General features: G+C 41.5%; 1 protein-coding gene across 1 annotated transcript; it reads right to left on the reverse strand.

Moving 5' to 3' along the window:
- Positions 1-1,912: 1,912 nt before the first annotated feature.
- On the reverse strand, positions 1,913-11,046 carry LOC308086936 (vitellogenin-like; the record flags this gene model as incomplete). The annotated part of the gene is made up of 33 exons (XM_080430579.1): positions 1,913-2,025; positions 2,123-2,284; positions 2,692-2,857; positions 3,005-3,099; positions 3,193-3,287; positions 3,404-3,587; positions 3,690-3,819; positions 3,929-4,076; positions 4,185-4,327; positions 4,426-4,632; positions 4,741-4,809; positions 4,904-4,945; positions 5,032-5,318; positions 5,401-5,617; positions 5,734-5,878; positions 5,959-6,144; positions 6,263-6,356; positions 6,450-6,633; positions 6,720-6,839; positions 6,957-7,058; positions 7,461-7,585; positions 7,670-7,767; positions 7,851-8,068; positions 8,170-8,388; positions 8,490-8,615; positions 8,725-8,890; positions 8,976-9,133; positions 9,231-9,381; positions 9,479-9,627; positions 9,741-9,902; positions 9,991-10,242; positions 10,384-10,535; positions 11,004-11,046. 33 exons carry the CDS (start codon positions 11,044-11,046, stop codon positions 1,913-1,915), a joined length of 4,908 nt encoding a protein of 1,635 aa, XP_080286705.1.
- Positions 11,047-13,457: the final 2,411 nt, after the last annotated feature.

The following is a 13,457-nucleotide window of genomic DNA, read 5'->3' on the forward strand; positions in this document are numbered from 1 at the left end:
GTCTTGTGGAGAACTATTTGTAGCTCCACAGCAACTCCAGTAACTAACGTAATGGCAGGTCCGCCCCGTGCAACGCACGTTTAGGCTGCATTATGGGTAATGTAGTAACTTCAGATAATTTTGGTCCTATTAGGGGACAGTCAGTGAGAGCTGGATAAACGAGGTAAAATGTGTCAAATGGAGTCTGTACGGCTGTCGATAAATGAACACATGACGTCGGTGGGAGCGGAGATATTGTGTGTTTTCGACAAACAGCAGCGTGGTGCTGATGTTTGTTGTGTGAAGCAGCTTAATGTCAGAGTGTCTGTGTTGGAGCGCCTCAGTGCGGCTGCAGAGTTCATGTGCAACCTCTTCCAGAGAGAGATAGAGACACTACAAACTCTGCTGGAGAAACAAAACACACTGCTGGACATTGACTTTCATATGGACATTGATCTACACACTGCAGGTATGTCTGTTACACACACAACATAAACCTACACACTACAGGAATGACGCAGCGTTTGCATTCCAGCCAGCACGCCAACGTAGTTCCCATATGGTTTCAAGGTGGGCTAAACCATATGTACCCCATGTGGCAATGTCAGCGGGATCCACTTGAGTCCCAACTGGGATGCCCTTGTGGGATATACGTGTGTTCTACCTGGGCCTTAGGTGGGCCCCACCTAGGAAATTCTATGTGGGGCCGAGGTGGGTCCTAACTGGGATGCCCATGTGGGCTATAAGTAGGTTCTACCTGGCCCTTAGGTGGGCCCCAACTAGGCAAGTTTATGTGGGACCGAGGCGGGTCCTAACTGGGTCTGCCCATGCGGGCTTTAAGTGGGTTCTACCTGGGCCCTAGGTGTACCCCAACCAACCAGAGTGCAGTGGCCATCGCTCCAAATGTTGTGACGTCAGGGCTCTCAATACTGCACATTGGGGGAGGAGGAGGGGCACAGGGCGGGCGCACAGATCGGTGAACCAATGGGAGCCACGGATGTTTTCTCTGGAGATTTTGAATCCGCCCCTCTATGCCAGATATCAGACGCGCTAGAGGGTCTTTACTGACCGAGCCATGGCCCCACTGGCCCTCATGACGCTACGCCACTGATATGCGCTGCCAAGTGGGGCGCTACGTGGCCGCGGGCGCTAGAGGTGAGGCCCACGCAGCGGGCCGAACTTCTAGTCTCTATAGTCATGTAATCAAGACGGATGTGTCCGATATTTCATAGTCCATCCTAATTGGCTAACATTGCCTTCCAAAGTTTGCTGGATAGGTCTGTTTTGAACAAAATGCCTCAAATCATGAACGATGTGCGATTTCCGTGAAAATTTGCACGCACATTCCCACTAAATGCCACCCTTTTCACATTGGCCTGTTATAGCGCCACCAGCATGTCTAATTTAGCAAAACACATTTTGGGAACAAAATGCCTCAAATCATGAATGCAGTGTCCGATTGCCGTGAAATGCCTAAGAAGAAATGGCACCCTTTTCACATTAGCCTGTTATAGTGCCACCAGGAGGCCACAATAACCTACCTGACCTGGCGAGGACCTGTGCTCTGAGGAGCACTTTTTCTAGTTTCACTGTATGTTGCTTGCAAAATTTGTCTGAGTGGCCTATACACAATATTTTTTTAAATCCATAGGCTATATCATGAACAATCAACCACAATTTGAATTGCACATTGCAGGGCCTATATTACAGTGTGGTTGAATTGGGGCAACCACACTTCCAATTTCCCAAATTTGCACCTTTCTAGTTACCATACAGTAGTTACATTTGTAATAACTTTCACACAACGCATGTTGGAATGCTTCATGATATTTATTTAAAATCACATTATTCATATATTATAAACAACCCATTCAATAATATTAGCAACAAAAAAACAAACAAATAAAATAACCGAATGTCACAGAATGCTACATTAAGCACACTGAGGAGTACAGTGGCAGGCCACATGGGCTTGTGTGGTCTCCCTCACGTCCACACTCTTCTCATAGATGTTGGTGAGACCCTCAGAAAGATTCATGCTGGAATCTGAGAAGAAGAATTAAGCAAATAATTTCAGACCTGTATAATTTTCTTGGGAAAACATTATGTTTAGTGAAATTGTTCCTTTGTTTTGTAGACTCACCAGCAGGTATGCAGTGGAAGCCGACAGTGACAGGAGCGGTCCTCACAGGGACACAACCAGGCAGACAACGCAGCACAGGTTCAACAGAGTAGCATTTGGACTCCTGGCCATGAACCATGATCTGCTTCTCCAGCTTGACAGATTCAACCTTCATGAAACATTCTGGAAAAAACAAGGTGAGTATACTTTATGCATTTGTAGCATTTGTAGGTAAAATCACCTAAAACTATGAGTTGATATGCAAATGTCCACTTTTAAAGTTCAGAATGATGTTCAGGTTGATCTGCAGTGTTTTCAAACCGGAACATTAAGCAATTGTTGCACTCTAATCACACTCTAAATTAACTGGGATGAGTGCATAACTTTTATGTTGCTTGTGAGAATACAAAAAGAGAGTGTAGTCAGTATGGTTGGTCTGTAATGCACACCTTTAAAGGCTTGATTCAAGTGGGAATACTTGTTCAATACAGAATTATATCAATTAGAGTGTTTGGTGAATAACTGCTTTAGATACTGTGTTGCTAAACATCATGTGAAGTAAAGTTGCAAAGACGAGGAGTAGGTTTTACCAGTAGTGTCACGGCAGCTCTGAGAAGGAAGCACCCAGGAATGGGCGTAGCTGACTGAGCTCTTGGTCAAACGTCCGTTGGGGGTGCTGTACTCTTCTCTGACTTCCCCATCAGCCTTACCACAGATTCCACAGGTCTTTCCCTTCATCCAGTCCACCACTTTAACCTGCATGAGAACAATTAAAACATTTGGTGTTTATGGATTGTAATTATAATAATTTCAGGACCACTATTTTTGTTAAGACACTTTAAGAATCCTTGTTTAATTTATTTTGTAATAGATTCCCAATAGTTACATTGTAAAATGTCTCACCGTCCAAGTGTTCCTATCAAAGTAGACCTCCTGAAGACCCAAGCTTGGTGCATGGAGAGTGATACCCGCACCTCTCTGTTTGATCTGGATTTTAGCTGTAATTGGTACAAAGACAATTAATGTGAAATGAGATATTTAGCTGAAGAATTTATTTTGGAAGATGAGTTTGACCTTTTAATATATAATACCTGTGGGATGCTGGTATGGAAGGTTGCTGATGGGGACATCCATTCCATTAACCTTCACCACAACATCATTGTTCTTGGGGTACAGGTCAACATCACTGTTGAAAGAGAGGTCAGAAGTGAATGAACTGCCATATCTCCAACAACCCATTTTCTAAGACGAAGTAGGCTAATTGATTTATTTCTAGAAAGCTTAAACATTTGCTATACTTACATATCAGCAATTTTTACATTGATCTCGTTTTGTTGAAGTGTGTGATCTTTCTTCAGTAGAACCATGAACTTGAGTTCATCAGTGCAATCCTGAGCCAAAACCTGGTAGCAAGAGTGGGGCATCTCATTCGTGTAGCTCCTGTTGTTGAACGTGGTCAGTTTGTCACCAACCATGAAGCACTTAGCTAGAATAAAAACAAAAACAAAGAATATTTGTGTTATTTAGTTTGACCATTCAGCTATTAAAACAATAAAAGCGCTGTTTACTATACATAATATACTCTTACCTGCATGAGCCTTGGTAATCAAGTAGGAGATCTTGTCAAACAGGCTGTCCTGATAGGCGTCCAACTCAGCGGCTGTGTCTCCAATAGGCAGATAAACGGGTAGATCACATCCCAGTTTGTACATGATCCTCTATTGAAATTGAAAACATCAGCCATAATTAGTACAATTTAAAAGATCAAATGGTAGATCGCTATGAAACAAAAATGATAAATAAATAGATTGAGGAATAAAAGTGTACCTTCGGTGTCTTCAGCACAACGTTCAGAGTTCTCTCAGAGGCAACAGCCACAGTCAGTATGATCTGTTTGGGTACATTCTTGACCTTTCCCAGGCTTGCACCAAGTGTGGCAGCAAGTGTGGCAATGTTTGGAAAGTACTCAGAGATCCTATGTTGTGAAAAAGACAGATATTTTATAAACATTGCATACAATACAATACAGTTTTTTAATAAAGAATACTAAAGAATAATTGATATTGTGTTTTGGGGACTTTACCTCTTTGCATAGCGTTGCCACCCTGATGGAAGCTTTTCCCATGTCACCTTCATACGGAAAGCTGGGTCTGGGCCAACAAGACCGGTTTCAGCTATTATCTCAGTCTCATACTGCTTGCACTCCTTACCCCAGGCAATCTTAGTCTAAGAGAATAATATGAGAAACAATTAAGCCCATTTGAGACACAAATGACAACTAAGTCGAAGTCCAATTATATTGTTTTCTGGGATGCAAGATTCACCATGAGTTTGTGGTAGCTTAGCATCATGCCATCAGCACAGATTCTCCAGTGGTCATTTTCATCAAGGTTAGCGACGACAATCTGCAATCTGGATGTAGCTCTGTCGAAGTAAGCTGCAATCTGGTATCCTTGAACCTTCTGGTCAGCTCTCACCGCACGGATGAGAATAGTTACGGCAGGAGTGATACTGTTGGCAAGGTATTTGGCCTGAAGATGCAAATCAAGGAGTGATGTTAATGGCATTTAAAAAAAAGAAATTTCTCCAGATATATCTAAAGGTTTCTTCTTTGAATGGTTTAATAGAAATGTTCTCACCTTTTTATAGATGGCCTCGAAGCTGGTGGCGCTGTTCATGATGGAAGCCCTGGCAGTGGAAGTTGCGAACTGCAAACGAAATAGGCACATGTTTGTCAAAACAGAGCATATGGCATGATAGCATGATGATGGAGAATTCTTTAGACAGCCATTCGATGATTACCTGAATGTGCTTCTTGGCAAACTCCATGTCAATGACCTCCTGCTGTAATGGTGAAGACAACAGATCAACCCACTGTCCAACATTTGCACAAGAGAAAAGAAGACCTTCAAGATTACTTTGAGCCTCACCCTTGAGACGCGGGAGCTGGAGGAACTGGATCTGGAACCAACACTTGAGCGGCTGCTGCTGCTAGAACGAGAGCTGGAGGCGCGGGAAGAGCTTGAGGATGATGAGCTGCTGGAGCTAGAGGATGATCTGGTACCAGGAACCAAGATCTTCTTGAGCTTCAGGAGGACATTCTTGTCCTCTTGGATTTCCTCCTCCTCGCTCATGTTGATCACTTTGATGATCTTCTCAGCTGCCCTTTCTCCAATCTGAACCTCAACCTCAATCATCTCAATGACTGGTCCAGCAGCTGCATTAAAACAGAACAAGAAATTACTTATTATTCTTAATTACCTCTGTAACTCAAAGATGATATCATCTACTTTACTTGCCTGGAGCAACCTCAACAAAGACTGCATGTTTTCCAATCAAAGTGTAGAGTGCGCTGTCTCTGCAGGCAGCATTGTGAGACTCAACCTCTGCACAGACCTTCATTCCAAAGGTTTCAGAGGCAGCACACAGTTTCTTCTCAAAGGAGCCCTTCAGGGTTTTCACCTGGCGGATAATTTTGACTGGCAGATCAACAGGAATGATTTCAGATGACCTTGACTAGAAAAACAGAAAACAGAAAATCTCATAATCACATAACCAACGTAATAATTGTCTTGGTATCATTTGTGTGTGGAACTTTGTGTGTAAAAAGGGGGCTCAGAAACCAAACACACCAAACCAGTGGATGCAACCCTAGATGTGATGGTAGAAGTGAAAGTCTCCCTGGATAGCTGTCTTGCAACTTCAGCTGGGATCATTGGTGTGATTCTTGCAGCGCCAATATCTTCCACATTTCTTGCAATAGCAAGAGTCTCAACACTGCAATGAAAGGCAAAAACTTGTATGAATTTAGAAATGGTGAATCATACAATTTATTTGGTGAAAAGGATAGTACATACACTGCTGATGCAATCCTCTCCACGCCCTGAACAGGTAAAACCTGAATCTTGAAGTTGCCCTTAATCATGTCAACTCTTGCTTCTATCTTTGCAGGTAAAATGGTGTGGACTTTGGCTCTTGATACCAAAGCAGCCTGGATTAAAGCGGTATTCACTCCCATAACTGCATATGTGTGCATGGAAACACTGAAAGGCAAAGAAAATGTGAACTTAAAGGGAATGCCATATTTATTTCACTTCAATGGATACAAGTTTATTAAAAAAAAAAAGAATAATAATAATTATGAGCTGCCATTTGTTTCACCTTGGAGCCATCGCAGCAATCATCTCAATGTCAGCCTTAAGAAGCATGGAAGGATGGAAGTTCTCAGGGAGAGCTGGTGTCACAGTTGCCTGGACTGTGAAGTTAAAAGATTATTTTCAATTTCACAGTTTAAAAGATTACAGAACCTGTGGCTTACATCAAAGGGATTGAGGCAATCTGAACGTACGCTCAACAGCAGCAGTAGCCACAGCAGCGGTATAGAGACTCAGCTCCATAGGCAGACCAACGGTAGTGGGGAAGATACGACGTACCTCAGCAGCCAGTATGGGTTTAGTGTAATGGAATCTAATACCAGCCAGCAGAGCATCAAGTGCCTTCCTTCCCTCAGCCTTCATAGGACCAGTGGCAAGCTGTAGGAAAACACACATTGTGTACATGATGACATCCAGAGTTGATTGATTATTGAATGTAAACAAGTTAATGTAACATTCAGTACCTCAATAACCTGGTCGACGATGGCTTTGTCCACGTTGGCAAATGCAATTTCCTGTCCGAAGAATTTGACATACACAGAGGCCAGTGGCTGTCTTGAAGGTTGAGCTCTCCATTCAGAAAGCTGAGGGATGATGACAGTAAACCTGAGTTAGTCCCGCTTTTGTAATGAAATTGTTCTGTGATCACATACAATTCTTTAAAGGGAGAATTGAATACTTGGAAGGTCCTTCCTACTCACAGCCTTGATAACGTTCCTCATCTTGGTAATTCTGTCAGCATTATCAGGAAGCTGAGGCATTTTCAGAAGAGCCTCCTGAATTCCTTCGGTTCTTACTCCCAACTAAAAGAAGAAAAATGGAGACCAGTATGCAACCAGTATAACATATTACAGTCCACAATGCATCTCCCACAGTGCAACACTTCACAACAAAATGCGTTGTGAGCTTGTATCTCAATATTTAAGTACAGTGAATACAAGAGGGGGCCTAGAATAGAGCACTGGGGGACATTAGTTAATTAAGTATAGGGTTTAAGCAGTTAAGTACCAAACAAATAGAGCAGAAGTCTATATAACATGATGAAGAGAAAGATTATAACATCAAAGTCCTTGTCAGAAATGAGCTGCTAAAGTTGTAGCTACACCATACCAGTATGGTAAAGTCAAACAAGATGGTGTATGAAGTTTATGCATCTGAGCCCTACATAAACCTCAACATAAAAGGAAAGGAGGCCTTTCTTTTACCTCAAGAACATCAGCATACGCTCCAGCCAGGTAAGTGCGGGCTTTGGCCACAACAGCTCTTGGCAAAAGTGTTGCTGCGTCATTGATGAAGAAAGCCGTGGCTGCAGCACCCATCATCCATGGATCTGAAAAAAACAACTAAATATTCAGATATCTGATGTCTGAGTGCGTTAAATATCAGTAAATGAATGAACTGTTAATGCTCGTACTGTAATAGGCATCATAGTGGAGGGCTCTGCTGTAGTGGTAACTCAGTCTCTCAAATTTGGGGCTGAGGATCCTCACAGCAACATTACAGGCAGCAGCACTAAAATTGGGAGATAAACATTTATGATATACCATCCTTTTTAAACAACAAGGGAAGCAAGTGATTACTGTTAGGGCTCTTACACTTGAGCAAAGTCAGGTGCTGTGCTCCTGGTCATGGCCTTCATGTAAGAGTAGACCAAACTAGCAACTTGCAGGTTTCCTTCATTCATAATGGCATTAGCAATCGTGGTCACCAGGCCCATGGGGAGCTTAGTCTCAAACAGGACAATAGCAGCAACCATGCGGATCTCTTGGTGCAGATCCCTGTCCATGAACAGCTGAACAGCCAGTTCCTGGATCTAAAAGATGAAAATCATGAACAAAAATGCAAATTGCATGGGGCATGTTAAAAATATGTGAACTGTTGGCAAGGAGACAGACTGAGGAGCTTTGTTCTTACCATCTTGGGTTCCTTCTTTGCAATATTCCTTAGAGCCAGGACTGCATCAATGTGGACTCTCATGGGCACAGATGCGGCAGCAGAGCCAAATCCAGGGAGAAACTTCATGATTGGTTTAAGACTGGCGGGATGGCCGGCATTACCCAGAACTTTAAGGACAACTGTTAGTCCCTCAACTTCACCCCTGGCAAAAGCCTCGATGGCAAGGTCATGGAATGGCTATGGAAGGCACAGGAGAAAACGAATATCACCATTCTAATTTTACTTTCATTAACTGAAGTTAAAGTTTTTATGGACAAGAAACAGCAAACTAAGCCAACCTTCACAAGGTCAGCTGGGCACGCTGGATTCTCAGCACAGAATTTGGCAACCATGGTACCATAGCCCAGCATGGCAATTTCACGCAGAACTGGGACTGCCTTAAGCTTGGGGTTAAAAGCCAGGCCCTGAATAGAGGTAAAAAGAAAGCACTGTTATAACATCTTAATTAATAATGTGATGAATTACATCATGAATTTGAATTGTATGATCTCATTAAGGATTGACCTATAGTACCTCAATGAGCTTGATGGCCTCCATGTCAGCTGTCACCATGTGCACCGATGCCAGCAGAGCTTCACTGATCTCAACAACAGTGATGTCATCAGCAATAAACTTCTCCTTGATGAACTTCAAAGCAGCATGAGTTCCAATGGCAGGAACAGCACTCAGGATCCATTGTCTGAAAATGAATAAACTATGCTTGTATCTTTTCCAGACATTTGTATAATTTATTTTACTTTATTTGTATTGTTTGTTGTCGCTACCTGTAAGCTGGCTTGGCTCTGAACTGAGACCAGAGAGCCTCGATGCTCTCAAATCTGGCCACACGCAGCAGCTGGACAAGTTCAATAAACTTCAGGGGGGCATCTTCATGGACCTTGCCTACATTAAAGGCCACCACATGGTGCAGAATCTCAACAATCTGTCAAGAAGAAATGGAAATGCTTCCAGTGTTATGTTGTGTTTGCTAGAGGAGAAAGTTGAAAATAATCTGGATAACAGGAAATGGTTCCCAGTACCTGAGCCTCTGGGTTGGTGATCTTCAGCAGCTGGATGGGTGTCTGTAAAAGCTCAGTGGCAAACTCATACTGCAGGGATCCACGGTGGAGATACTCTGCCCTACTGGGCTCCACTAGGGTCTGCTCAATCTCAAGGAACTTCAGATTTTGTCTGTGAAAATGTTTTAAGAACAGATTAGTTAAATCTGTACAATTTAAAAAATCTTCCTTGTACAATTTAGAAATAGAAAAAAATGTCAACTACATACTTAGCCTCCATCTGGGCAGCACCATTCATGATGTTGAAAGGTGAGAACTGAATGAGCTCAGTGGCGGTCGCCTCCAATATCAGAGCACCAGTGGGCATTAGCTTCATGACATAGTTGAAGGCAGCACCACCCTTCAGGTCCATTCCTCTCTGCATAGACACAATTAACATTTAACCCCAGCAGCAGTTAGAACACACCCACTGTGTTTAAAAGTGTGCTGTTCATCAAAATGTAATAATAGTTTAAAAGAAATGTCCCTTACGGCTTCGCACTCAACACATCTCTCGGTGTAAGCCAAACCGATGTCTTTCATGATTCTCTCCTGGCAATTGTTCAGGTCCTTGCTCTTGGTCAGATGGATACGTTCAGCCCTGGTGTCCTCCCTAATGACATAGTGAGTCTTGCACACACCCTGGACTCCAGCCTAGAGTAAGAGAACAGAAATTATTTGGGAGTTCAAATATCACCCTGGCTTTTGTGTTTATAATATTCAGAAAATGATTAATTTGAACCTCTTGCAATTCGTAGACATTCTGGGTCTTCTTGATGTTGAGCTGAAGGATGTTCAGGATACCTCTGAAGGTATTCAGCACAGTAGTGGAGACCCCTTCTGGTGCAAACACCTTGCCCACAATACCATTTGCATACTCAAACTTGATGGGAGTCGAGAGCTCAGCAGCCAAGGCTGAAATGAGCTTGGTGGCAGGTACAAAAGGATCTTTTGGCCAGATGCCACTGTACTCAAAGATCTCAGGATCCACAACCTAGAGGGGGGGAAGCCAATTTTCAATTACAAATAATTTACGTACAGAGGTCCTGAATAACCCACATGGAAATACTTAAATTCATACAGTAAATGTAATGTATTAATGCTGAGTTTCATTCAAAGCTATTTTAGTCTTTACCTTCAGAAGGAAGATCCCTGGGGTCATTTCTCTGATCATAACTTTGCTTGTGAGTTTGATTCCAGCTCTAGCCAGGCCTTCCTCAGGCAGACCTCCCAAGAGAACGGCTTCATACTTGTACACGTAGGTCTCACTGGCTGCAAAGTCAGGGGCTGAAACAAGAAGTTATTACACATGATAAAATATCTATGGATAATTTAGGATCAACAATGAATTTAAACATCAATTCATGTGTTATTTTAGTCAAAAGGTTTAAAATAATTTCACAAATACATAGATAGCTGTAGTAGGCTTTCACAATGTGCACATTTCCTATTCATGTAAACTTACCAAAGTTGACATGAGCGCCCGCTGCAAAATAAGAATAGACTGTCAATAATCTGTCAATAAAACATTATTTAATAATCCAGAGGTTGAACAGAAAAACCTTTGTATTTCATGAACACTGCTAAATCAAAATATACTAACTGGTTGTGATATCAGTTGTACTCCTAAATCTATCATTTCTAAATCTCTTTGTGTGGAAATGGCCACAATTTACTTATATGTGTACTGTACTCTGGCAACAAACAACAAAATGACCAAAAACACCTGGATTAAATCATCAAAGATATACTTACAAACAAGGGCTACAGCCAAGCAAGCAAGCACAATCCCCCTCATGGCTGGTGGAATGTACGGATTACATTCAGGGGTTGTCTTTTATAGCAAAATGTTGTTGACTGTGCATCTGTTGAAATCTGTGACTAAACATGACTGTTTGCCATCATCAGCATCATCGATGGTACCTTGCTCTAGTATCATAAAGTAAATCTAAGGAGAAATGTCACAGGCATATAAGGTTAGGTTAACCTGGCCCTTGCCTTTTGTGAAGAGCTCAATGTCCAAGTTGCAAAAACTAGTTGAACACATTTGAACACTTACTTTATCACAATCAATGTCAATAAATTATTCAGTATATTAACAAGTAACATTGTTATATTATTAAAAGTTATTTTTACTCATTTATCTTATTTATTCATTATTTGAGTTATAGGATGCTTGAATATCATATTGCTGCAGTCTATCCATATAAGCCAATGAATGAATGTTATAAAAAGCAAATAGATAAAAGATAATTACTGCCCTCATAATGGATAGCCTAATGCAATGGTTTTCAAAGTGGGTCCTTGTGTGTGTGTGTGTGTGTGTGTGTGGGGGGGGCTCCAGGTGGTCCCCAGCTAAATTAGTTTATATAGCTTCACAATCATTTTAACCACTTAATCTATTTATACATATCAAAAAAAGGAACTACAAAAATTCCAAAAGGGTAGCACATCCAAAAATGAATCAAATGGAGGACAAATTACTCACATTTCCACTTTTTTTATTGGCACACCAATAAAATGAATACTTACGCGTTTCGGCTATGAGCCTTCCTCAGAGCATTCATATCACATATAATAGATTCAACTCACTTTATACAAAAGGTCAGAGTTCACCAACAGCTGAAATCTCAAGTCAATCACCAAGGTCCAATCACTAGTATGCAAGCTCACACAGGTAATTTGAGGCATATATCATAACGTAACAAAGTAACACATCCGATACACAGTGAAGGGGTATCAAAGATAGTCTTAACCCAAAAAGCATTTTAAGCTATAATCGTCATTAAGTCCATTGGGTGTCATAGTGTTGTATATCCACTGCATTTCTCTATGGGCCAGTTTCTTTAGAATATCACCTCCTCTGATAGGCATAACAATTTTCTCAATCCCACAGAATTTTAATGAAGAGGGTGAACCATGATTTGCTTCAGCATAATGTTTTGCAATTGCATAATCCATATTTCCTGTATGGATTGCAGTTTTGTGCTCTGATATTCTTTGTTTGAGGGGTCGTTTAGTTAGTTTGTCCTATACTATGCTAGACCACAGGGACATAACAGCATGTAAATCACATGTGTCGATTTGCAGTTGATAAATTCACAACATCTATTTATACGTTGGCTATTCAAAAATAGCAGATCTACAAGCTCACAGCACATCACTTAGTGCTGCAAGCTTGTACATTTGCTATTTTTGGGGAAAAAAACACATTGAAAAGGTTTGGAAGATTTTGAATAATTTTGACAACTTTTTTATATAAATCTTCTCTTCTGGGGGTCCCTGGCAAAACATTTTCAGATGGGGGTCCACGGTAGGCCTACTTAGTGCGAAAAAGTTTGAGAAGCAAACTCAGTCTGCAGACATCACGGCAAAATAACTAATTAAACAAAAAACAATTGTGAGTAGGAGCATCCTTTCAATGCAGTTTGTCAGGAAAATGGCATTATGCCCTAAAACTGACACTTGTCCAAGTCAATGTCTTCCGCAAATTAATTCTTATTTTTTTCTTCAATTTACTCAAAATAGTAGGCTAAGTCAGGTGTCTTTGAGATTGACAGATGTCGCGATGTCACGGTGGTCCCGTTGATTCCCAAACATAAACTATAATTCAAACGAACATAAAACAACAGTAACAATACACTCTCCCAGCCTTTACTAGCACCATAATACTTTGTTGATAATCTATACACTGGTTCTGTCAACTTGTGACTTTGTCGACTCACTTGTAGCAAGTGAGCACGCACACGCACGCAAATGAGCACACACGTTTTTTTAAGCTTCTCATATCTTAGCTTGGGGGGGGGCAGTGGCTGAGGATCAGAGCAGCTTTCTAACCAAAAGGTCCCTGGCTTTAAGTTAAAGTGTCAAACTTGGCAAACTTAAGGCTTTTTATAAGTTAATCCACTTGAGTGCCTTAAACCTCCTTTATTAATGTATTCATTCATATTGGTCATTTTGAGCTAGTCACTTTTCACCATTAATATAAAGAGAGAGAGAGAGAGAGAGAGAGAGAGAGAGAGAGAGAGAGAGAGAGAGACAGAGACAGAGACAGAGAGACAGAGAGAGAGAGATAACAATGGAGCAGTCACTTAGTTATTGAAAAATAATGCCTATGTGTTCCTGTAAGCGTTGAATGAAGAATGTCCCATCTACCCCTCCATAATCATGTGATTCACGTAACGTGATTGATTGTTTTCGTCAGTCGGC

Source organism: Gymnoscopelus braueri, assembly GCF_963280865.1.
Source record: "Gymnoscopelus braueri genome assembly, chromosome: 6".
Lineage (NCBI taxonomy): Eukaryota > Metazoa > Chordata > Actinopteri > Myctophiformes > Myctophidae > Gymnoscopelus > Gymnoscopelus braueri.